A 26,855-nucleotide genomic window follows, 5' to 3' on the forward strand; every position below is an offset into this window, starting at 1 on the left:
AGCCACCTCAGTTAATTATTTCACAAATGTATAAAGTATGAAGAACATAAGAACCTTCCACGGTACATTTTATACACATAAGAAAAAATTACAGCAAATGTTTCAAAATTACTATATAGTATAAAATGTCCTGAAAGGTTTAACATAAATGGCAGTGCACAGCATGTGAGGAGAAAAAAAAACGTGTACTGCTAATATTATTTTGTCCTCCTTTGGGGAGTAGAAATGAGTGTAACTAACATACCCTATAAGAAGTGCTAAAGTCTGAAGTAGGTGCTCCAGAGCATTCTGAAAAGAGTCTGAAGTACTTAACAGAGCAGCCAGAGAATGAAACGTTAAAATTCATATTCTTGGAAATCTTTAACAAGCCCTGAGAATGATGTTAAAACAAATTCTGAAGGATAATACACGCATCAGAATGAGATGACGGTAACCTAGAGCCATGCTGGCTATATCTGTAGCAGTCAAATAAACAGTGCCTGAGCTCTTCTGTAGTTCCAAAGATAGCTGGTGCTTTCTACCATACCACCAAGCTCTCCCAGCCTTCTATCAATCACGTGGATTGCATCCAAACTGCCTGTTGGGAAAAGCGATGCTAACCATGGGGGCAACATCTAAACCGTGACCAGAAATCATCTGAGAAAAACACACTAGCTGGCTCAGGACAAAGCAGCATAAATGACAACTTTGATGGCACAACAGGACAAGCGTTACGCTCCATTGCATATCTCTTGTCCTGGCCCTGTTCCATTTTACAGCACAGGAGTGCAGCCATTGAGCAGCACAGTTAGTTGAGAAACTTCATCCAACAATGTAACAGCCAGAAGCCTGAACGTAGCAGAAGCCTGGAATTCCTGTCTGAAATACTAAATGCTTTAAAAGCCTTAAAAAGCATCTCCATGACCACGTATACTACAGTAATTCAAGGTAAAGAAATGAATTTCATCACAAAATGACACAATTGTGTCTAACTACATATGTTACAGTTCAGACAGAGGGTCTGGACTTCTACAGGAAGTGAGTGTAAAATCAATAAGCAGACAACTTCCACTTTAGCACTGTTTGAAAAGCTGACACCTAGTGGCACATTTCAAGAAACAGGTTCAAAGGGATGCTAAAAATCCTCTAGAACCACCTGCCTCACTGTATTGACCACACTGCTTTTGATGGAGCCCAGGATACTATCCAATCTGCTATCTGGAGATTTTTTTCTTGCAGGCAGTTTTGTTCCACAACTGGCTTGTTTTCTATCTTCATGAAGGCAGACTGAGGACAAGAATGCCTCTCAGTTACATCTTAGGTAAGAATTAGGACAAAATCCATACAAAATGCAGTATTTCAAGTAATAGAGCGTGGAAGCCATGTATACCAGCAACATAGTAAGTTATCACATAATTGGTAAAACTTAAGACAAAGACATACATTATTTTCAAATTTTAAATGCACAAATCTAAGCTGGGAATGAAGAGGCCTTGGTTTAAACCACATTATTATAGCAGACATAGTGGTGGTATTCAGGCCATGGCAATGATCTAAGATTGTTGGTGAGGAAAGCTTTGAAGAGAGTATTAATGCTTTTTATTAGATGGACTTACAGGGTGGGAAAAGTTTGGGGCATGTTTAACTCTTCTTGTCTGATTTTCCCAGTACACTCACTGGTCCAACACAAGCTTTGTCTGATTATTTAAATCAGTTAAACAAAGACAGGTACCCACTTAAAAACTCATTATTAAGTCAAATGAGCATTTAGGGTTTTTTGCCACTCACAGATGCCAAAACTAATATCCAGCAGAGGCATGTCATTCATTAGTATAAAATCCTCATACTGAGGAGATGTGTTGTATGCTTTCAATTTGCAGATGAAATGCAAAAGAAGTTGCTTCACTGGAATTAACAAAACAGAAAAAGAATCAAGCATTATTATCTATAATAACAGCTAATAATACTAGATTATTAACGGTTATAATTAAGATAGAACATTCTAACAAAAATTCCTAACACTAACTATTAAAAGGAATGTATGATACATTCCAACTTCAAAAACATTGCTGAAATCTAGAAATTTGATACAATAAATGTTCTCTTTCATATAAGATTTAGCTTTAAGGATGCCAAAATGGGATGAAGTCGAGAAGAAAAGAAGAAACAGCTATCTTTTTTGTTCTAATATTTAGTTAAAAGAATTAATATTCTTTAATTTTAAAGCAACCTCTAAATTAAAAGATTGTTTAACAATATCCAAAAAGTAGCAATATTGTTATTCATTTGCATAAGATGTGAGGTCTCACATTATTCTGCCCTATTTTTAACCACAGAGGAATACCAAAGGGAAACGTTTCAGAAGTTTTCAGGAAACTCAACAGCTTTGAGGTGTTCTCCTTGGCCAGACAGAAACCCAAATTTGCTGAGTTTGAGGGAACGCCATAAAGGTCCCCATTTTAACACATTTCAAAAAAAGATACAAATGCAACAGATTACAGTTGAAGATGTTATGGAATCTGGTGCTAATATTGATGCTGGAAAAAAAAAGATGATTCTGTTGGATGCAACTTTTTTAAAAGACAGTGTTCTACTTTCTGCAGTTTCACAGAATCATCTTTGATGTACTTGTAGGTCTACAAGCAATGACACTGCCAGGACAGAATCCTGCAAGACAGAAAATGAAACCAATGGCACTTGCCTACAGGGAAGAAATAAGAAGATAGAATCATGTCCTCTCATTAAATAACTTTAACATATTCACTTAAGCTTATACCTATGAACCAGCAGTACTTGCTGCAGTACGATTGGTGGAAATCACAGATTAGCATACTTGTGAACAGGTACTATTGCATAACAACAAATGATTCACATGGAAAAATTAAAAACTACATACGTAGTAGTAGGTATTTTCTTAATGGAAAAAGGTTTCTTGTAATTTAGTAAAGAAAAAGCTCTGAATACAACTTTGTGGTTGACACACTAATTTTCTGAATTCAGTTCTAACAGAAGATAATATTCAGCTTTGGTGAAAACAAGCACAATTTCCACAATTCTGAACTAAAAGTGCATTTTTTGTGTGTTTCACGAGCCATTTTCCTTACCATACTCCTAGCACAATCAGGGAATTATAGAATCACTCAGGTTGGAAAAAACCCTAAAGATCATTGAGTCCAACCACAACCTAACTATCCTACCCTAACAACCCTCCACTAAATCATGTCCCTGAGCACCACATCCAAACGGTTTTTAAACACATCCAGGGATGGTGACTCAACCACCTCCCTGGGGAGCCGTTTCCAGTGCTTAACAGCCCTTTCTGTAAAGAAATTTTTCCTGATATCCAACCTAAACTTATCCTGGTGCAACTTGAGGCCATTTCCCCTCATCCTGCCCCCTGTCACCAGTGAGAAGAGACCAGCCCTGCTCTCACTGCAATCACCTTTCAGGTATTTGAAGAGGGCAAATAATGTTATTCATTAAATTTGTACATTTATTCTATTTTAATCTCCCCAGATTTAGAATGATCTTGTATACAGATTCTAACAGTAAAAACAATATCTACAGGTTAATCCTACATATCTGTATATTTTTTTAATGTGTGCACAGCTTCTACAGGTAAGGGGAAATGCTCAAGCAGGGCAGTGTATCATTACAGTTAGTTCTAACTTAATATGAATATTGTCTGTGTGCATACAGCCAATCATAATATAACTATTAGAAAGAAAAAGTGAAATATTCTCTTGGTTTGTATTAAGCTTGGATAGTTGGCAAAAAAAAAAAAAAAAAAAAACAACTGCAAAGAAACCACGCCACCTTATGGCAGAAGACAGCAAAACTGACAGCTGGTATTTCACACACAGCTCCAAAGCCAAGAGGAGTTAAGTTCATCCTTTCAAATTAAGTACAAATGCAACGCTCTTCAGACACATAGGAAATGAACTGTGTTCGGTGTACACCCATAAAAGAAACAGCAGGGAACCAATTGGAAAAGCAACCTGGATCTCAGCAGGAATCAAACCCACAAACTTAGAAAAGCAAATTCATTTTCAAATGCCACGTTTGGGTCAGTACCTTGTCCATTCTGCTGAAAGAAAGAATACAACTGAGTAATCTGTGTAGTATGTTCATGAACGTTACTTCAGAGGTGGAGTCTCTAAGAATTTCCGGCTATTGTTATTTCCTCTCCCAGTGACTCTAAATAGATGGCCTGAAATAATCTAAACATGTACTGAGAGCATTGTTTTCTACTACACCTAGCATAACCACAGTCAGGAATAATGCTGCAGCAGCAACTTTAAAGCAAGATGCAAAAATCAAAACATCTCAACGCTATTTTACTTCGACTTGTGAAATTTCTGCTATTATTCTCGAGGTTGGTATTTCTCCCAGTGGCAAGAACACATGAAAGCAAAATTCTCCTGTGGCATGCAGAGACAAAATGAAGTTTCAAAGCAAAAAAAAGGAATTGACAGCCATCCAGACCCAAGCAGCTACATGTAATAAGGGCATTCATCTAAATGTATTTTTTAATACAGATTGTTTCTAGTTTTCCAATTTAAACCTTGGCCTAAGACGCTCAGCTGAAGTAACAGCTTTAGTTATTAGGACTCTGCATAGCACAGAGTCTTCTCAGTCCCTCCAGTTGGTGCTATTCCATTAATTTATACACACTGGTGAATCCCAACTGGGACACAAAGAGAGAAAAATGAGCTTTTTAGGCAAATGACATCTTTCTGAAATTAACAGGCAGTAAGCACCAAGTCCCTATTTTAACGAATATTTACACAATATAAAACTGCTCCTACCACAGAAATTAAATTATATCCTGGGTCTTTAAAACCCTTTCAGAATATGAAATATTATGAAAAATATGAAAAATAATATGAAATGTTTACTCACATAAATCTCAAAGAAATCTGAATGTGGAAGAATGTGGTGTGAACCCTGTTTTTCCTATCTATCATACATGAGTTACTGGAGCTCTCAGATATTCTGAGAAGGTTCTCTCTTACTGCGACCAGAAATTCTGTCAAAACTAGCAGCAAGCTTTTTAATTTAGAAAAGTCACCATTTTCTAATGAAGAAAGATATACCTAGACAGTTACCAAACAGCTTTATCCACAGGATCTTGCTCTGCTAATTAAAGAAAGCTTTGCAATAACCATATTAAATTTAGGAGCGTACAGAAATGAAGAAGTATTTTCTGTAATTGGTTTAATAAATAAATAAATAAATGAAAAGCAAGGCACTTAAAAGCTCTGGACAAGATAGAAATAGACCGCAATAGAAAAAGGATACAATCTTGTCCTTTAAAACATCTGAAGGATAAGGAATGACAGATCTTACCTGCATTCCCTAAGAAGCTCCTTCCATATATTCTGTTCCCTAAAAGTCCAGTGCACCAAGCTCTCCACTCCTTTAGTTCAGACTTAGCGAAATGCCTTTCTTCCTACATTTTGCCACAACAGGAAGCTCAAAATATCTCTTTCTTTCCTCCTCCCATCTCAAATGCTTTTTATACACCTCCTTCCCATTTAGAGGAATCTGCGTGCCATATTCCCTCCCATGCCAAAGAACAGTATAATCTGTATTTCATGGTTCCTATGCCAATAGTTCTGCACATGTCTGTGTTTCTGCACAACAGCAAGCCTTCCACAGAAGCATGATAAAGGAATAAGGGAACCCAAACCATGGATCGGGTTTTCAGGAAGAAGCACTCCAGAAGAGAAGATATCATGAAGCCATATTCTCTCAGCTTGAGGGAGACATACAGCAGAGCAGGAGCAGGTGTTCGAATTCAGGCAGCTTTTCATTCTCTGCTTCCACCAAAATCAGTAAAGTTAGGCCACTGAGGCCCACACATCAGCTGATGTTATATACCAGATGTGAAATAGTGTTACTGTGTCACACTCAGAAAGACCCAAAATCACCATATCAATCACAAGCACCAAGGTGATTAGGTATTCCTTTTTCCTACTGCTGACACAAAAGGAGGAAAAACTTATTTTTGCCTTTTTCAAACAGGAATTTTTCCATACTCTTAAAGCTGCCTTCCAGAGGGAGTCACGTAAAGAGCCTGTTCTTCATACAAAACCCTCACAACAAATTTAATCCCCCAAAATGTTCTCAATGCAATGACTATCAGCTAAACGAAACAAAAAGAACGCGATGAACATGAGGGGTTTTTCCTCATTGTTAACATTAATGAATTAAAGCCACTGTTTTACTCAATACGACCAGCGGTGATGGACAAAATAAAGTCAGAATTTCTTACAGAAGGAACAGCTACTGCTAACATCAATGCAAACTATTAAAGAAAACTCAGAAATTCAGGTTAATACCTGAAATCTGCATTTCCCTCACAAAAACGTCATATTGTCATTAATAACTTCATTACACTACAGGTATTGCTACTTTTCTTCATTTATCATCAAACTTAATCACTGTATACTCCCCCCAGGACTCATTTCTAAGTTTTAAGTGGAAGCCAATTACCTCCAGGTCATCCAGTGAACGAGTAATGCTGAATCGCTTCGATCTCCCAAATGATCTCCGAACAGAAGAACGCTGCGGAGGAGCCTGATTTAATCCCATCGGACGTCCAAATTTTGCACCCTAAGCAAAATAGAAAACATACATGATCCTTCTTTCATTTTAGTACTTTACTGATCACAGCCGCAGCATCTGAAATTTAAACAATCCTAATTTTGTCCCGCTTAATGGGTACAGAATTCCAAGAAGACAAATTTGCAAACCACTAACAGGTTAACTAAAATCATTAAAATTATGGAAGTACTTTTCCAGACTCAGGTCAGATATGAATATTCAGCATTACATTACTGCAACAATATGAGTCAGGTTGCTACGGTGTACTCATGCTACCTGTAAGTATTAGTAAGTAGGCTACATGTAATTATTAGTAGATTGAGCTTAATTAAAGGCCAGATAGGCATAGCTCCTCATTGCTTAACTAGAAGGTTCTTACAATGACAAAGTATTTGTCTTCTCCATTGGAAATTAAAATCCTAGAAGCCACCTCACACAGCTTCTGTTGGAATCTTTCTCCAAAATAAATACATATTTTTTATTTTACTCCATTTTAAATAGTTTCGCTACTTTACCACTTTGGTAAAATCCAGCTTTTTTAAAAATCACACAATGCAAAGTGCAGGAAGTACATTAATCTTTTCTTCCAAGGAAAGCAATTACCTCACTCTGATAACTAGAACTGTGGCTGCAACAATTAAATCTAATAGTTAGCAGTTTCCCCCCCAGTCATTCTCTTTCTCCTTAAAAAGTCACCAAAAGTCAGTTAAATTGCAGTAACTCAGCTTGTACATATCTAGTTTATGCCAAATGGAAAATTTAAGCCTCAACAGTCGGCACACAGTCAATGACTGGTGCTAAGCAGATGTACATAAACTCACTACATTATAAAAACTTGTGATTATGTGCCTGAAATTTTGGATTTTTTTCACAGTAACATTCAGTGCGGGAAAAAGTCCTTCTCTTCTGATGTTCGCTTTCTTTGAAAACTGAAAATAATGGAGTTTATTTCTGAGTAAATTTTCTTCACAGTTTCATTTCAGCACCTTTCTTCATCACAGTTAGCTTAAAAAATATTTGTTAGCACTTTTTAGAGCTGCTTATTGGAAGCTCTGCAGCACTGAAGTATATTTTTTCTATTTGTTTCTTTCTTTGGGCTACTTTCTGTGCCTTCAGTCCTGAAATGCGTTGGTATCCCTTCAATCCTGTGACGGAATATCTCTGTGTCACTGAGAGAACAATCACAAATTTCACACTTCCAGTCTCACACCAACCACCACTCCATGAAGAAGCGAAGAACACTGAGAAATGTTACACCACTTCCTTAGTGCAAAAAACTCAGCAATCCAACAGTAGGTGTCTGTTTAATTCTTCCTACAGAGTCAATACTATCCTTTAGCAACAGATCTCCAAGAGTCACCAATAGTCACAACAGGCAGCTTAAAAGCCCATAGAAATGTCAAGACATAACGCAGTATACAGAAATCTGAAGCATGCAGCAGGATTCATCTCCAGCTTCTTTATTCAGTATGAGGAGCGATCTATTTTTATGTGAAACCTCTTTCCCTCCTCATTTCTGATTTTGTAAGGTATTTTATTGGCTGAGAAGAAATGGGGCAGCTTCTGCCAAGGAAAACTGGAAAGCTGGCAACTGGAGATTAGCTCCTAAGGATTTTAAGAGAACATTTAGAAGTGCAATATGAAGAGCTAAGATGGCTTTTGCTAACACAATCAACCAAATGTGAAGACAAGAAAGTTGCTGGCTGTAATTTGTCACAGACAGCACCTGCTGGCATGAGGACAGCTCCTGCTTTCTGAACTCTTCAGCATCATCCGCTCACCCAGGCAGGTCCCACTGCAGTGGCCATGCCTAGCTCACATCAGCCACAGGCCTTCCTGCTTAAAGTGAAAACTTACACCTAATGCAAGAATTTGTGTCAAAGAGTGAATTCCACTCCGTTCTGCAGCATCCATAGCATAGCAAAATACTGACATGGCTGCTCCTGTGTGAGGATGTTCCTGTTCAAGCAGCACAGATATGTGCACAGCTCTCAGGTCTCCCCACTAGCCAAGTATGACCATTCCGCTTTGGGAATTTTTCACTTTTTAAACTGTAAATTGCTGGTAAAACAATCAGGATATGAACACCTTAGTAAATGTTAAGGCTAATGAGACTAATGCCATCAATAACATGAGCACAACTGGTATTTTGAAACTAGGGAATTTGTTACACAGTATGGATTCTAGGTAATGGACTCTCAAGTATTTCCCAATAAGAGATGCATCTCCTGGAGGACTGAATCTTTCAGGAAAGGAAACTGGTGAAAAGCAGCAAAGAAAAAAAAAACCATTAATAGCAATCATATTAATTTTCAATAAAAAAATGCATATTCACTTTCCTTTCTACTTCAAATTAAAAAAAAAAAAAAAAAAACAAAACATAAACTGTCCAGCATATGATTAAATAGAAGAGATCACCACGTGCAGTGCTGGGATATTAAGGTATAAAATCTGATAACACAGAAAAATAATCAGCAACAGTGACAATACAAATTGGAGGAATAGGAACAAACTGCCTGAAGACAAAGCTAATACTGAGAAGCAGATTCGAGATAACATTAATTCTCAGCAGATGACCCATTTTAGAAGGAAATGCAGCTTCCCCAGCTATGCTCAGAAAAATAACAGAGAAAAAGGGACAGTGGACAAAAACACTTGAATACTGTGCAATAGTAGAAGACAGAATATTAATGCTCCATCAAAATTCTTCTTCATATTTCTTTACTCTTTTATACTAAACTCACTAAGCACTGACTGAACACTAAGGATAAGAGCAGGGAAAAAAAAAAAAAGAGAGCTGAGAATAACACAGTGCTTAATGATTAGAAAATAGACAAATTCACTGAGTTAATGACTTCCTCAACCCATTTGGATGGTAATTGCAACTAGAAAAATGTTTTCAACAGACAAAAATCTCTCCCTTACTCTGAAGAATCGAATTAATAATCTAGGAAATTAAGGAAGACGTTGCTAAAAAAAATAAAGACTACTGTTCACAGAATACTTAATTTCCTGGTAATGCATTTCAGACATCTCCCTTTTCACGCTTTCTTGATTCCTTTCTAGATATTCCGACTATGAAAATATAACTCCTTCTGCAGATATTTTTTTTAATTACCTTCCACACATATCTGCATTATAAAAAATCATGTAGACTTATGTGCACAGCAGCAACATCTTGGCAAATGCGTTTCATGGCACTCTGAACAGCTGGAAATAAAAATATCAATGACTTGAAAAGAGAACAGACTTTGCAACTAGAATGTATTAGCCAACTCAGCTAAAGAAATTCACAGTATTTACTCAAAGGGAGACTGCTAACGCGGTGACTAAATAATGGAAATTTTGCAGGCTATTACCATAAAAAAATTATCATCATTCTAAAAATCTTTACTACAATCCTACAGCAAATATTAAAAAAGATTAAATGAAAAAAATCAAAAAATCAGAACAGTGTCTGTAGCTCTGATCCCTCCATAGTTCATGAAATGAAATGAATGAAGCTCTGTAACATATGAAGGGATGTAAACCTTTTGCTAGGCAGGTCCACAGCCAGCTGTGTCAGTGAAACTGATGTTGCGCTCTGCCAACTCTGGACTGTGAAGCAGAGGAGCTGTCAGAGTTGGAAGCACTGAAGAGATGCAACATGAAACCTTGGTTTTCAATGTGATACCATGATCTGAGAGGGAGCACACAGAAGCAAGCTGGCGAAACCTTATCAATGATTCAGAATGCAATGAAACCAAACACTTTCAGAAAACAGTTTCAATTAGCTTCAAGAAAATCCCAGCTACAGAATGACCTGTATCTCACTCTTACTGTACCAAATGCAATTAGAAAATATTCTAACTTTTTAACAAATTGTCATACAAACAACTTGAAGTTTCCATTTCGTACTACATGGCCTTTGTGTCTCTCTACATATATTGCCTTCTCATCCAAATATCTGTATATAAATAAGAGAATACTGCCTTGCAATACCTCAGTTTTAAAGCTAGGAGGAGCAGGAGGGAAGCAGCAGGAATGAACATCAGCAGCTCCTGGGTAGAAGAAGCTGAAATGGGAGATTTGCGATAGCAAATCATAATTCAGTGCAACAGCACATGAGAGCTCAGAGCAGGAATCCAGAAAGTGGAAAAAAGGAGAAAATAAAACTGTGAAGGCTAATGCCAGCTTTATGAGATCTTGTCAATTTAATCATTTAAAGCACAACACACTCTACTTTGTGACCTGGAGGAGAAACTAAAGGGATGGATCTTACGGGACAGAGATTTTGGATGTTACTGGTAGAGCAGGAAGAGAGGAAGAGGTGTGCTATATGAGGAGACTGCTTAAAATGTTACAATAACAGCTACTCTAGAAAGTCTGATCATCAATCTATTTCTCGAGAAGGATGCTTTCAAATGCATTCAATGCATGTTTCACAGTGGAAGTTTATCTCACAAGACTCACATGTACAAGAGAGTAAAACTATTTTCAAAAATGTTTAAGTAAAAAAAAATCATAACGTAATTGCATATAATGAAAAGGTTTACAAGCCATAAGGCAGAAATATAGTCATTGCTAAGCAATCATTTAGATAGAAACAGTTTTCTCCTGTTCAGGTGGAACAGGTAGGCTACCCACTGTCCTGACTGCTTAATAAGTGCCAGGAAATGGTTGTGCACATGCCCAAACAGCTTCATTAAATACCTCTGAAAAGCACATAACAAAGGGAGGATGCAGATACTCATTGATTTTACTGTGAAAGAAAAAGGGATACCACCATTACAAAGGCTTCAATTTAAGAAGCTCAGCAAATGCAGCATTTACTACATTCTGTGTGTCACAAAGCTGCATTATAGCCCCTATTAAATTATCTCATTTGGATCTGTCCAACTCCTATTTCCAGCTATTGAAGCTTTTTAAAACTCTCTCTGCTTTTAGATTTGACTCTTTGACTTTGTATGGTAAAGTGCATAATAAGCATTTTAGTGCAAAACCCAGATGCATAGAGATCACATAATTTGAAACTTCTGCGGATATTCAAAACACGCCAAGTTTACTCTCAGACATTAAGCAGCAGAAGGGTCAGACTGAAGCAGGAGTTCATCTTTACAAAAACACGCAGTTTTAAGACTTCAGGAGGAGAGTTCCTAATTTAGACCCTTCTAAAAAGTGATGGGAAACACAAATGCTAAAGTAATCCCTTATAGTCGGTGCAAAGCTATCAAATAAAACTGCAAGTCTTGGGGAATAACAGAACAAAGAAGCTGATAGAAATATTTTTCTGTTATCAGTATCAGTCTCAAATCCTGCTCTGTAGAGGCTTCACCTTCCTCTGTGGTCCTCTGTCATCCCCAAGCTGCCGTTTTCCTGACTGTGGGTGCTGTCAGCTGAGTGCCCCTATGCTACAGAGATGCAGAGAATGCTGAGTGTGAGCCCCCTTCATCCGTCTTCCCATCCTCCAGCATCAAACACAACTCCGCCTAAAAACTGACAGGGCAGAGTTACAGAATATATAAAGTGAGGGTCTCTGGGGCCTGAGAAGGCATTGAAAAATGGGGTATTGAGCTCGGATCTCCCTCTAGTACCCTGAATGATATAAAAGAACCTGGGAGGAAAATGGGAATAGAGTTCACCATTGTCCAATCCTCTGGATCAAAACAGAGAATCCTGGAGGCACAGGTAGGCATGCTCAGAGAATATCAACTCCATATAATGCGGGATAGAAAGAGTAACACTCTTTGGGCTGCCCTGAACTGCTGCCAGCAGGGGAATGGAGCTGAACTTCACAAAATCAGATCAAGCGGGGACAGACAAATTAAAAATGGCCAAGCATCACTCAAGATTTACAGCTTTTCTACAGGCTGTAACAGCACAATGCCTATTTACTTATTTACTTAGTAACTATTTACTTATTTATTTATTTATTTTGGCAGCATTGTGACAAAAGATTCAACTTGTATTACTCAACATCACTGGTCAATGGATTTAATCATTTTTAAGAACACCTCTTCAATAACCTGTTGATAATGATACATTTCACTACCCTGTAACCATTACGGCAGCACTGAGAAGGGCAATGAGGCCCATAATTTAATGAAGAACCAGGTAAGATTTCATACAAGATGAAGACACAAAAGGAACCATCTCATCACACTGGACATCCAAGTAAAGGAAATCTGCTTCTTGTCTCCTGTAGTAAGGATACCAGGCACAGTGCAATGATCATCCAAATTTCAGTACTATCCTAATCCCTACTCAAAGATGGAACTAAAGCACACAGAATAGCAAGTTCATTCTTTTTAGTACAGATAACAGTTTCTCACATGAGTTGGGACTCTATCTGCAGGAGATTCCAAAGGAGCAGGAAGACCCAAGTATGCTAATGGATAACATAAAGGAAATTACAAGCACATGCATAACAACTGGCTCCACTTTATCATAAACAAAAGCAAGGAACATCAAGGAACTATAGACCAATGTACAGTAACCACCAAAAAGGCAAATGAGGAATCATCAGAAAAGGAAAAGAAATCAAGAAATTAGCTTTACAAACACACGGCCATAAAAAAGTAGAAAAGGAAAGAAGACTACAATTACATAAAACTGGAAGAGACTAAGATGACTTCCATTTTAAAAATTGCAATTGGTGAAAGAGTTTTAAAGCAAAATTAAATGACTAGGAGAAAATAAATAGGAAATGAGATTGATCAGTGTTTCTCTTGACAACTACAACTAGATAGGAAATGAAACTATATGGAAAACACAACTATGTATGGTGTGCTTTCCACTCTGTGGAACATGTCAGGTGACATCAGCAAACCCAAAGGTAAAACTGACTATAAGAAACAACAGAAAAAAAAAAAAAAAAGGTTCACAGAGATCATTAGGCACAATTAATAGGATATCGACCTCAATATTGCACATTTCATTTCATATATATGATTGTTCTTACCGACTGATAGAAAACAAATATTAACCATCAATTAGGTGGAAAAGGTAAATAATAGATGAAGAGGTATTATACAATGTACAAATATTATACGATTTACAACAGAGATAAGAAAATGTACACCACAGTTACACAAAACCTTATCACTGAATCACTGAATTCTATGTGCTGGAAGGGATCACTGGGGATCATTTAGTCAGCCCCTCCTTCTAAAGCAGGTTCCCTACAACAGGTTGCACAGGAAAGCTTCAAGGTGGGTCTTGAATAACTCCAGAGAAGGAGACTCCACAACCTCCCTGGGCAGATTGTTCCAGTGCTCTGCCACCCTCACAGTTCTTATTCATGTTTTATGGAACTTCCTGTGTTCCAGTTTGTGCCCATTGCCCCTTGTCCAGTTGCTGCACACCATTGAAAAGGGCCTGGCCTCATTCTCTTCACTTCCACCCTTCAGATATTCATAAACAGTGATGAGATCTCCTCTCAGCCTTCTCTTCCTCAAGCCGAACAGACTTTCCTCATATGGGACACGCTCCAGGCCTCCCATCATACTTGTGGACCTCCACTGGACTCTCCTGTCTTTTTTGAACCGAAGAGCCCAGAAGTGAACACAGTATTTCTCAGCAGGTCAGAGTAGAAGGAGAAGATCATCTCCCTTGGCCTGCTGGCCACACTCTTTTTAATGCACCTCAGGATACCACTGGCCTGCTTGGCCACAAGGGCACAATGCTGGCTCATGGCCAACCTGTTGTCCTCCAGGGCACCCAAGTCCTTCTCTGCAGAGCTCATTTCCACCAGGACAGCCCCTAACCTGAAGACTGGTGTGAAATTTCAGTCGCCTATCTCCCAGAAAGAATTTAAACTATAAAAGGTTCATAAAAGGAGTACTGAAGTTATCAGGAGAATGAAATCTTTACTAGCCAGAACACAGAGACTATGCATTTCACATCAAACAAAATGAAGGCCAAAAGAGAACATGATTTCTGTGTATAAGCAAAAAAAAGTAAACCCTGAAGAAAGAGAGCCCTGTACTAACAGACACAAGCAGCAGAAGAAATGGGTAGAAGATGATCATGACTAGAGTTCAGTCTGGAGAATAAAGAAAAGTTTCTAACATCAGAACAGCTTTGTCCTAGAACAATTTTCCTGCAGAAACTGGAGTGCAAACATTTTTTTCAAAGGTACATATGCTACGTGTATGGAAGGAATGATGACCACCTACAATAGTTAGAATTTGGCTTGGTGATGCAGAGTATCTTTCTGCAGTAGCATCTTTGCGAATTTATTGATGTCTTAATGGCTATTTTATTGATGGAATGAATTTTGAAGCCTTTCCCTTGAAACTTAATTTCTTCATGTTTCTATTTAAACCCTTCAGGTGAGTTTTATGGATTCCATAGTTATTTTTGTTACTTTATTCTGTATTGATCTATTTCTCCTCCCATGAAGAACTGCTATTTTGCAGCTCACTCTCTTCTTTTCTCTGTATCTTTTCAGCCGCAAAGAACCAGGATCTGTCCTCCTAAAACTGAAAACTTTCATGTTTAGAATTTGAGATATAGCCATTTTTTTCATAATTTTCAATTAATTCTGTGCTAGTTATTTTTCTCCATCCATTTGCTCCTTGTTTCTCACGTTGCTGCCTTCTCCTGTGGCTTGGCAACTCAATACTAGCTCAGAAATATTTAGGCATCTCATTGTCCCTCGATTTGAAATGAGATTTCCACAAAATAAACACTGCTTTAAATATATTTATTCTCCAGAATTTATATGATTTCCTTTTCACAGAAAAGCAGTATTTCAGATTTTCACACATTTTTAAGGGTCCTAAAGATGAACATTTTTAGAAGACATTATTTTGAAAGATTATAAGGCATATGAAAAGTTGCATGAAATGACTAAACATTAATTGCTTTTCCTTTTCTCAAGCAAAATATCATATTCATATTTCACATGAATTTCTCTTTGCAGAGAAATTTGCATTAGCTCATCCTGAGTTCCAGCTTGGTGTTTGGGATTTCAGTTGTGTTCTCTTTAAGGTATAGAAGTACATCTCAAATCAGATGGAAGCCTGCAATTCCAAATGTTAACATTAAATTGCACTGTACAAGGATAGCAATCCAGCTGCCATTAATTCTGCTTTACAAACAGCTGGGACGGAACAATTTAAACTAGTGAGCAAACAGAACTGTAAAGGAAAGGGGAAAAAAAAACATGTAATTATACAACAAAAAAACAAATATGGGAACCACACAGCTTTGCCAACATTGTCTCTGCATCTAAAATATCCGCCTTTCAGTTGGTTCACCACCCAGTTACCAACAATAAAAACTGCAGTTCTTGCATTTGAAGCAAATTAAAAATTTTCACCAAAAACAGAAATCCATTATTAACAAAGTATCTTTTTAAATACTACTTGCTTTGAAAATGAAGATCTGAAGTAGTTACAGTTAAACTTCTGATCAAAACTTATATATATACGTAACCCAGAATACATACTAACAAGCAAATAGGCATTAGGAAACCCCACAGTGCCATTTATCTGTCTTCTAAATTTTTACAATATTTTCAGTAACTGAAATCATGAAGGTCACAAAGCAGCTGATAAATGCTTTGGTTTAAAAAAAGAATTGTAATACTGTTCAGCGAGCATCATACATTGAGTTTATCTATTTTTTCCTCCCCTAAGATCTACACGTGCTGTCCATTCACAAATTCACTCTCTTCTTGAGAACAAACTGCAGTGTAGTCAAGGTAAAAGTTGTAACAAATGCAAAGCAGAAGGTATCTAAAAAGCCATATTCAACATTTTAAAATGCTGCAGTAGATTTGCCATACTCACTTGGAACAGAACTCATACCCAAATACCAGTTATTAAGTTCTGGTTGTAAAGCCACCTGTGATCTGAAATGTTCTGTATTCCTCCACAACATTAAAACAAACTAGGTCAGCACCAAGGTTACTGTCCTTGTGGAAAGAAAACTCAGAGTCTATTCTGACTGTTATAAAGCTCTCCAGTAGAAAAACGACTATTTTCCTCTAAGACTTAATTTAAAACAGTGACAGTTGGATTTTTTGGCCAGGCCCTAGTCTGAAATCAGAGAGTGAGAGTTGAACAAAATCAAATGTATTAGATTAATTTTGTCTACAGGGAAAAGAATGCTTCCTTGTTCAGCAATTCCTCAAGTCCCTTGCCAATCCTAACATCCCCTGATGTTTTCATATTTCTTATGGTTCTTTGCTTTTTTGTAACCAAAATTATGTAAAAGGATCAGTAGGCGGGATGCTGAAGGTGGAAATAACGAGGCAATAGCAAAGGAGTAACAAACAAAAGAGCAGGAATTACTCTATTCCCACAGAAACCATCTGCTAGTCTCAAAGACCTCATTAAACCACACACCCCTATCCAGTATCAGTCTTGCAGCAATTCGGAAGCTTCTCACTACCAGAAATCTTTCTTAGTCATGTTGAGACTCAGAGGCTCCAACTTCTTGTTTTCAACTAAGAGTCAAGGAGAGCTTGAAGTCTCATTAGATGCCTCAGCAGAAAGCTGTTCAAGTGAAACTTCAGGAACTCAGGAAACATGGAGTTCAGTGCAGGAACCAACTGTAGGAGTGCACAGGACCAAATACACCTTTCAGTAAATCTAAGTCAGAAGAGGTAGAATAGAACCAGTATTTCCTGGAGGAACTCATATTTCTCCTCCTCCCCATATGATAAGGATCAAAAGACAAAAAACACAGCCATTGTGAATGTACACAAATTCAAAAAGAGTAATTCTTCCAATAACATTTTAAAGCAAAAGGAAAAAAAAAAAAGCCCAAGCTATCCAATTTCACTTAGTCAAATTGGACAATTTTAATTACTTTCAACTTCTTGTACATACATTAAAATTTAAAATGCTTAGTGGCAATGCAAAGAAGAGTAATGTAAAAAACATGTGATTTTGCCAATTATTACAAAACTAATTTCAATTCTAATTCATGAAGTGGAAAAAAAAAATCATCACTAAGGAGCTGCAACACTAAAGGGAAAACAAAGCTCAGAAAACAAGCCTAAGATGCCATATATATTTCCTACCCACAAGAGGTACTTCCCACATGCAGTTCTGCAAGTGTAAAGTTGATATATGGAGCTTTCTCACATCTACACTTGTGCTCTGTACAATTCACAAATATTTTATAGGTGCAGCTATAAAATCAGGAGTTTATGCCCTTCTCATTCCCACTAGCACTGTACAACAGAGCACATTTTGCTGCATTTCATGCCACGACCATTCCCCCGACATCCAACCTAAATCTCCCCTCCCTCAACTTAAAACCATTTCCCCTTGTCCTGCCAGTTATCAACCCTTTCAAAGAGTTGATTCCCCTCCTGTTTGTAGGCTCCCTTTAGGTACTGAAAGGCTGCAATGAGGTCACCCCACAGCCTTCTTTTCTCCAGGCTGAACAAGCCCAGCTCCCTCAGCCTGTTTTTGTAGGGGAGGTGCTCCAGTCCCCTGATCATCTTCGTGGCTCTCCTCTGGACCCTCTCCAACAGCTCCCTGTCTTTCTTGTACAGCGGGCTCCACACTTGGGCACAGTACTTCAGATGGGGCCTCACAAGAGCAGAGTAGAGGGGGACAATCACCTCCCTGTCCCTGCTGGCCACCCCTTTCCTGATGCCATAGACAAAAAGAAAATAAAGAAGCAATTTAAGGGCTGCTCTGACAAATTAAATGTTAGAATCAGATTAGATTCAGCCACTAAGTTGTAAAAATATGGACAGAATTCCAGGTGGACAGCTTATATACTTTATTCCATGACTGGAAGGTGTCTGAGCATGCTATAAAAAAATCAGTCCTTACCCCTTTAAAAGGTCAAAGAAAACCCAGGAGGTTCCTACAGCACAGCATCTAACCAACTCGTCTACACAATGTTATGGAACGGGCATTGTTCTCTCCACACAAAGCAAGAAAGCAAGCCTGAATTTCTGAATATCACTCCATTGTGAAAGCAAATTAGTGCTCTAAAATACAAAACTAGGGGCTTTCCCTAGTTCCACAGTACCTGCAGAAGAACAGAGGTAGGTTCACCCATGATATGACATCTCCTGACTATTCTCATCAAGACATAAAACAAAAACACATCATTACCTCATCTCTATGAATTACTCTGAATAATACTAAGAGCTTGCAACTTATGCTTGCAAATGATTTCAAGACTTTCATGAGCATTCCTCGTCTGTTTCAACAGCCTTCAGTAGAACTGGGGAAAAAAAAATAGAACACAAAAAGGGTTCTATTGCCTTAATGAAGAGAATAAAGGCTAAAGCCATATAGTAACATTTAAAATGTCTCTTTTGCAAGCAAAATTACTATTAATCAGACAACAGTATACTTATTTTATTAGCAAATGCGCTTAAAAGGGAAGAGTAATTGTAATGTTTTGTGTTGTAATATACATTGTGGTATATGTTGATGTGAGTGATACAGTAGGCGTATTACTACTGTTCAAACACACACAGAACATCTTTTCTTTTAAAGTGCAAAATTTTCAATGTGATTCTTATTAATATACTACATGAAATGCATTTCAAACATAAAACTGTTGGCTTTTAAACCTGTGAAAAAGTCCAAACTGTATTACAATTCATGGACAACACTGCAGACACAAAGGTGTAGCTGAGACCTTCAAGGAATTTCAACAGCATCCCGTGACATCTGGAGCAGAAACTGGAGCTGGAGCTCTCCAGTTTCCAAAGGACCAGCATCCTCAGCTGACCTAAACCAGGAGCTTCATGGAACGAAGTCTCTTCTCTATCCAACAGCAAAGCTCTTGTCAAGCAGATCACAAACTGTGTGGTCCTCAGGGTAACAAACAGAATGGGACAATAGGTATTTTGCATCCTAGGCACCAAAATATCTATCCCTGAGTGTCACAACAACATAAAGATTTTGTCTACAAAGGTTTGAAACAGCCAATGAATGCATACAGCCATTCTCTTTATACAGTGAGAAACAGCTGGATATTTTAAACCAGGTGAACTTTTTTTCCCAGAAGTAGACTGGGATAGTGTGATGGAGACTTAAATCAATCATGAGGGAACAGTGCTCCTTGAAGATTCAATTTGGAGCATGAGATTTGATAGGTTTGATCTTTCTGTGGTTTTAAACACAATTCTTTGCCATTAATTCTTTTAGTTCAACACTGGTGATCTCCACTCTACTGGAATCCCAGTCATCAACAAAGACTCCCTGAGATGATTTCCCTCAACAAGAAAACACATACGTGGCAAAGGGAGCAGTATACAATAATACTGGATACTCCTTCTATACTTTTAATTCTTTTTGCTTTGGTTTACAGAAACTCAGTGGTAACAAAAGGAGCAGATGAAGGAGTAATTTGGAATAAAATCTGAACCACAGCTTACTGACATTATATTAGATCTGTGACCTAATAATGGGCACTAAGATTAACAGCCATCCTTTAATGTAGGTTTAACACTGCTTCTATTGAGAGGTTTGCTGGAATTAACTTCCATGATAATAAAATTGTCTCATTTCATTACAGTTAACAGTTTATAACATGTTTTTGACTAATGATTAGATTACAAATATATAAAAACAGATATCACTAAAATAATGACTTCTGCAGGCCAGCCTTCTAAAAAGAAGGAACCAGACTGGAGACCCAGACTGTTTCCATTCTTTTGCTGCTGGAGGTCAGAAAGAACTGCAGTTGCTAGAATGTCATGTCTCCTTTCATTGCCACTACAACATTTGGAAACAATGAAGACAAGAAGCAATGTGAGAAAGCTCTCACAGACAACACTTCCAGCAGAAGTGCAATTCCAGAGCTGCACTCAATTATACAGAATATGAAAAACCTCTGCAAAGGAGAAAGAGCCATAATATTTTCTTAATCTGGAATGCTGTAAATGCTAATACTACACACGCAAATTTTAACATGCAGGTATCATGGACTTCAAATAACATAGGTTGTTGGGTTGGGGTGATTTTTGGGGTTTCTGTAGGAGTCAATACCAAAACTTCCTTACCTTTTTATCTTCTTTAGACTTCCTAACGCTGTGCGGAAGGCCAAACTTGTTTTGCATGCAAAACATCTTCTTAGACCATTCATTCTTATGAGATTTTAACTGTGGCTGACCAAAGCTGCCATCAACTCTGTATCTGTCAGCTGGAATCTTACTCATTGGAGGGGGAAGAGTACCGCAGTTAACGCTTGACCAGCCATCCGTAGAATCAGTGTAAGACTCCTGGTCACTAGCATTTCCATGCTGCCACTCTTGTAAAACATGCACAGGCAACCACCTCTGATTGCCTGCGCCTGCAGTGCTCTTCTTCGATGGGGGCACTGAATTTCTAGAGGAAACCAGCGGAACTTCAATACGAGCAGAAGGACCTAAGTGCTTGTTTAGATTTTGGGACTTATCGTTCTGAATCACTTCTAAAGGAATGTTGCCTTCCTGTTCATGACAGAAGCCATTCCAATGTGCAGCAGAATGATTTTGTCCCCTTCCGACTGGATTTTCCCATATACTGCTAGGAATATGTTTACTTGGATTGCTCCCTAAATCAACCACCAGGACTCTATTATTTTTTTCCTCTTGATTAAAGTTTCCAATTCCACTGTCACTGTTGCTGCTTGTACTATTATTCTGATGAACATCTGCATCACCATCAAGAAAAGCCCTTGCACGCATTCCCTCAATCAGTTCCCCCATATCCCTATACAGGACAGAAATAAACTGAAGAACAGGCAAAGATGATGTTGGAAACTCTAGACAGCCATTTGTGTCTGGATCTGCTGTGCATTCCAATCCAAAACGTCTTGCTATGCCCTGGTGAATTTTATGATGAAATAATTCAGGATCCACCATAAAAACATGGCATGATGTCCTCAGAACCCCTTCGTCTTCCTGAGCCAAGCTTGCATCATCATTTGTTTGCATTGTAACTAGTCCAAAGAATCTTCTGTCATCAGGGCAAACAGCACTGAATGCCAGTTTCTCTGCAGGATATTCTGCCACCACACCTGATTTGTCACTGCACAGCTGAATACAGTCGTGCATTATCTTCATCATCACTAACGAATGAATTTTCTGCTCTGCCCGCAGACGTCTCATGCATCCACGAATAGCCTGCAGGCTCTCATTTTCCAAATTCAAGGTTGTTGAAGGAAGCTCAATAGAGCCTAGGTAACCTACAATCATGGCAACGTTCAAAATGCTTGCATCTAATCCAAAGTCTTCTGCACTCTCCAGTCCAACTCTAAAAACCAAATCATCATTCAGAACTTTGGATATTTCGTCCTTTGACAGTAGGTTTGGATTGCTTAGACTTTCACTTCCAGTTTCAAATTTAATAGCAGCAGAATCTGAAAACGATCGCTGTTTTGGAGCAGAATTATCTGAGTTACCAGCACACAGATTAGGACTTTCAAAGATCATGTTGAAAATGCCACCAGACTGCATTTCTTCAACAACTTTCTCTGCTCTGTTTATACCTAGAGCTTTGGAGTCAGGTTTGGGCTTCAGCCATCCCTTTCCATCATAAAAGCCAACTTCTTCATCACTTGAACATGAATCTATATGACTAATCCCTTCAGCAATGACCATGTGGAGAACTCCAGAACATTTTCCTATAAGTTTCACCACATCTTCGTGAGATGCCTTTTTCACATTAATTTCATTAATGGCAAATATCTGATCTCCTGCTTTAAGTCCAACATAATCCGCAGGGCTTCCTTTCATAACACAACTAAGAATACAAGGAGCTTGTCCAGAAAGTGTAAACCCGTAACCTGCTCTTCCTCTAGCAATTTCAACACTCCTTATCCGAGGAGGTGCATGCATATTGAGTCGACGTTTGACTGTCTCCCCAGGTCTGTACATGTTGTTGTTAGTTTTTTTTCCTGAAACAGGAAAACTTCTAATTAGTCCGAGGTTGTGCCATGTTTCACAGTATCAGACCTTCATCTGACGAAGCTCTAAAGAAAGGAAAAAAAGACATTTTTATTCTCAGTGATATTTCATTTTTTTTTTAATACCCAGCATTCCCCTTACTATTCAAAAATCAGTGGGTTATAACAAAAACTACTGCAAGAGAATTAACACAGCATTCAAAAGCTTGAAAACAATGGGCATCACAGTTGACATTTTACAAACGATAAAGCAGTAGCAAATGCAAATAAAGTAGCTGTCCAAAATGACAAAGTAATTTAATGGCAAAGCTGAGAAGAGGATCTAAGTCTCCTGCTATACAGCCCAGTGTTTTTATACTGTGTCACATCACATCTTCCCCGAGATCCCATCATTTTGCCCACTATTCAGTTAACTTCTGGTTTAGCACACCATTGTGATACCACAAGATTTCACAGTAAAAAGAAAATTCTACCCTTTCCCAGGCATCTTAAAATTGTTTCTGCCCAGGTACTGCCCACTCCTCCTCTATATTCAGTGTACAGAAACAAGCACCAAATGCACCCATCTAGAAGAGGTTCAATAAATATCCCCTAGAGATGCCTGACTGACTGTAGAGGCAACTTAAAAATTTCTACTTTTGCACACGCATTTCATTTACATACAGAGCAACACACAGACATTCAATCATGTATCAGAACTAAGAGATTCAAAATCAAAAAATGAACTCAAAAATAACTTCTCAGAAAGCAAACACTATAAAAATTGCCTTTCAGTCACCCCAATATGCATACATTTTAGCTCAGATAAAAACTTCCAGAAAAAGAAGAAGGAGCTCTGCAACTTGCCAGTATTAGTCTAGTCAGGAATAGATTTATAAATAAGGTAAAGCTGCTTTATGTGAACAGCAATGATAGTTTTCATTGAATTTTGGTGGTGATGCTGAAGGCTCAGTGTCTTGTCCAAATTACACTTGGCTAAGTCCCACCATTTCAGAAAGGCTGCATCAAGAGGTTTGGTTGTACTTTGGACATTTAGGTTTGTTTGGTTTTATTTTTAAGCATAGGCACATTCATTTTTTTACTTTCTCTGCTGCAGTTCTTAATGTAGCATGGTTTCTGCAAATTGTTATAATACACCAATTATCCAGTTTCAATGACCATGGTTCCTCTCTAATTTAAGAAAATAGCTTTAAAAAGCAATGAAACTTCACACTTAACCTTCAGACAGAAATCATAACATAAGAAATGCTTTGAAAACATTTCAGCAGACTCAAACATCAGGAGAGCCCTCTCAACTCACATCCAGCCTCGTGTCTTAAAAACAGGTTCACCTCTTCCTGCTGAGGCAAAACTTTGGACCTCAGAGACCACTGTGCATATAGCTGTCTGCACTTAGGTCTGGCACAGAGTGTAATCATTCAACACCAACGCACCTTTGCGAGAAATATTTCTTCAACAACAACAAAAATAACCAACGATAACAACAAATGCCCAGCCATAAATATATATTAGCTAGCAAGAAGCATGAATATAAACATGTTCTCATTTGTCTTTCAATGAAAATCTCTGTTCCTGATTGTCTGGAAAATACCCTCGTGTTTCCCTTGGGTACAACACAGCACTGGGCTGCTACACTGGTTAACAGGAAGCACTGTAATTTCTGGCACCTAGACGTGTGTACTGGTCTGAAGAGGAAAGGAAAGAATTAAAAGAAAATTAGATTATAGATAATCTGATCAAAAATGTAATAAAAAGCAGGAGCTGCAACAAAAAAATCAGTCGTGTAATACTAAAGCAACCGATTTTGTCTTTCTAATAAATAAAAAACTATTGTAAATATGACTGAAAAAAAGACAACGTAGTTAGTCCTGCACTTGCTATGTGAGGATTTCATTTAACTCTACTCACAAGTCAATCTGTCTGCCCTCCTAACCTGTGCCACCTACACATCAGGTTTTTATTCCAGATGATACATGCTGATAGGGAAGATCATTCCAAAATCTATGACCATCGTAAGAACAAAACAGCAGGCTGCTTTTACTATGTCACTTTTCTCTAATGATGATGTTCCAGAGCTGGGAACAACTACAAATTTAATTGTGTGATTTTGCATGTGTAAAGTTGAAAATTCAACATTAAAGGACTTTTCACTCCTAATATATATAGATATCTCTATATACACATGCACACTAAAAGGCATTGATAGACTGTGTTACATAATTGGAAAAGCCATCATTTCCTTACCTCGGTAGCTGAACACTATTGTGCATTAAATATTTGTGCCTATCACATCCACAGAAATAGCAGCTCACCAAATTTATCTAGGAAACTTCAGGACAAATGTGGTTCTTCTGCAAGAACCCACAGCACTGAAATATGCTCTGCTACAACAATGGCATCACAGGCAAATGGAAAAATTACAGAACTGATGTTTTTCATAACCAGACTCTAAGAGAGATTATTAACAAAGGAGTTATAAAAATATACACATCTTACAGCCTGATTTCAAACCTAAATTACCTAATTATCTCATTGCCTAAGCTTTCTTTTTAGTTCTTCACAGACTTGAAACCTGGTGCTAAGGAGGGATGGCATAAAAATGACACAGACTGCCACAGTTTCAAAGCAATTATATCTGAGTATTATTTTACTAGAATAACTTATAAAATGCGTAGCATGTACAGTGAAATAGAGTCATTTTCCTGGTCCTGACAGAAAGCTTTGCATATTTGCATGTTTACCAAAACATGAAATTGGTAGTGAATGACATAACCTGTGATAATCGTCATGAGTAACCAAAGATAAAATGGTCTGAGCTGTTGATTTTCAGTACAAACCAAACACTGAATCTTAACAAGCCTATCAGCAATACACTGCTGTAATTACTTCTCATAGTAATGGCCCTGAATTTTATTAATTTGATAGCATAGCTACATACTGCGATTCAATCAAATACAGTAGGTTGGAAAAAACAGTTTACACCATGACACAACACGTGGGCAGGCTTACTTTGACCTTCTTCTATTGCTAAGGATGATAAAGCCGTCTTCTTAAAAAAGAAAAGCACGTCCATACAATGGCAAAATACATTAGCAAATATCAGCCAGGAAGATATATGCAATTTAAATGAGAAATGGGCCAAAAAAACCCCACCAGAATAATACACACTAATGAAGTCTCAAGCAAACAACTCAGCTTTGTGAAGCACTGAATGTACAGAATTACTGCTATCATTTGAAAAACACTGAAAACAAAATTACTACGATCTGAGAAAGTCTAGCAAAGTTTGCACCACACCAACACAGAACAAAGAGAGTTTAGTAACTATAAAAGATTTCAAAGGACATTTCAGACAGAAACACCAACCCATACCAATAAAGAGTTGTCCACATATGTGGAATGACATAACCTGCCCATATACCTCATCTTTATCACACAAAACAAACTTTCTTTTGAAGCTTTCTGCCAGCATCACACCAGTCTTCCATTTCAATCAATTGTTTTCAAGGTAGAAAACACCAAAAATACCCATTACTGTTGAGTTATATTTTACCCCACAAATGCAGCATTTCTTTATGCCGTGTTTTCATATACCCACACCAGCTTTCATGTCATTTCTGAAACCCCTCTACCACAGAGAAAGCAGTACTTATTTTCAAAGCAGAGAGGCAGTTTGCTTCCTGCTCTTGTTAACTCATGGCAACAGAAAGTGCAAACAGACAGAGGAGATACACTCCTAGGCTAGACTTTAACCTTAACAGAAGTTAAAGCAGCAACATGAGGGAATGTGTGGCAGTGACACAACACTGCTGACCATCAAACCATGTAGGAAAGCCTTTGACAATGAGCTCAGCACCACGATACCCATGTTAATATGCTTTCTGTGGTCAGGGGTTTTGGAAAGGCAGAGAACTGGTTGGCTCCGTTCTGTTTTTCAGCGTGAAGGCTGCTGGAGGATAAACCATGGAAAGCAGAAACAGAGGAGAGAGACTACCCAAGTCCCAAAGTAATGCAAAAGACTCCTCAGCACCTTCCTCCACTCACTGCCACTCATTAGGGCAGAGCTGACTTTAACAAACGATGCCACCGCAAAGATCAAATGGAGTTATGCCATTTGAATGCCACTCACTATTAAAATGGGGTAGGTGCTTATAGACAGGTTACACAAGAAATGTAACAGGACAAGCTGTGGAAGACGGCTACCAGTTGTGCGGGAACTTGGGTGGGACGGTGTTTTGATAGAACAAAACCACCAGCGTTCCAGATTTGACCAAACACACCATTATGTCTCCTGTACAGACAGCAACTGCGGGGTGTACAAAATATTTCTCAGTAAGAGCAGCAGGGTACGAAATATTTGTTCATAGAAACTCTCCGCAGTGTAGGGAGCATAAGGAACACAACGCAAC

At 38.1% G+C, this 26,855-nt stretch overlaps 1 protein-coding gene across 3 annotated transcripts in view; it reads right to left on the bottom strand.

The window, feature by feature from the left end:
* RGS12 (regulator of G protein signaling 12) overlaps positions 1-22,417 on the bottom strand; it is a gene marked incomplete at both ends in the record, with an annotated part of 75,720 nt that extends 53,303 nt beyond the window's left edge. For all 3 annotated transcript variants that reach the window (XM_079534071.1, XM_079534070.1, XM_079534069.1), the window contains 2 exons: positions 6,478-6,597; positions 20,561-22,417. In XM_079534071.1, coding sequence (XP_079390197.1) covers positions 6,478-6,597; positions 20,561-22,417 — 1,977 coding nt within the window. The remainder of the gene's footprint in view (positions 1-6,477; positions 6,598-20,560) is intronic.
* Positions 22,418-26,855: the final 4,438 nt, after the last annotated feature.

This window comes from Tetrao urogallus (assembly GCF_951394365.1).
Source record: "Tetrao urogallus genome assembly, chromosome: 4".
In the NCBI taxonomy this organism is placed as follows: domain Eukaryota; kingdom Metazoa; phylum Chordata; class Aves; order Galliformes; family Phasianidae; genus Tetrao; species Tetrao urogallus.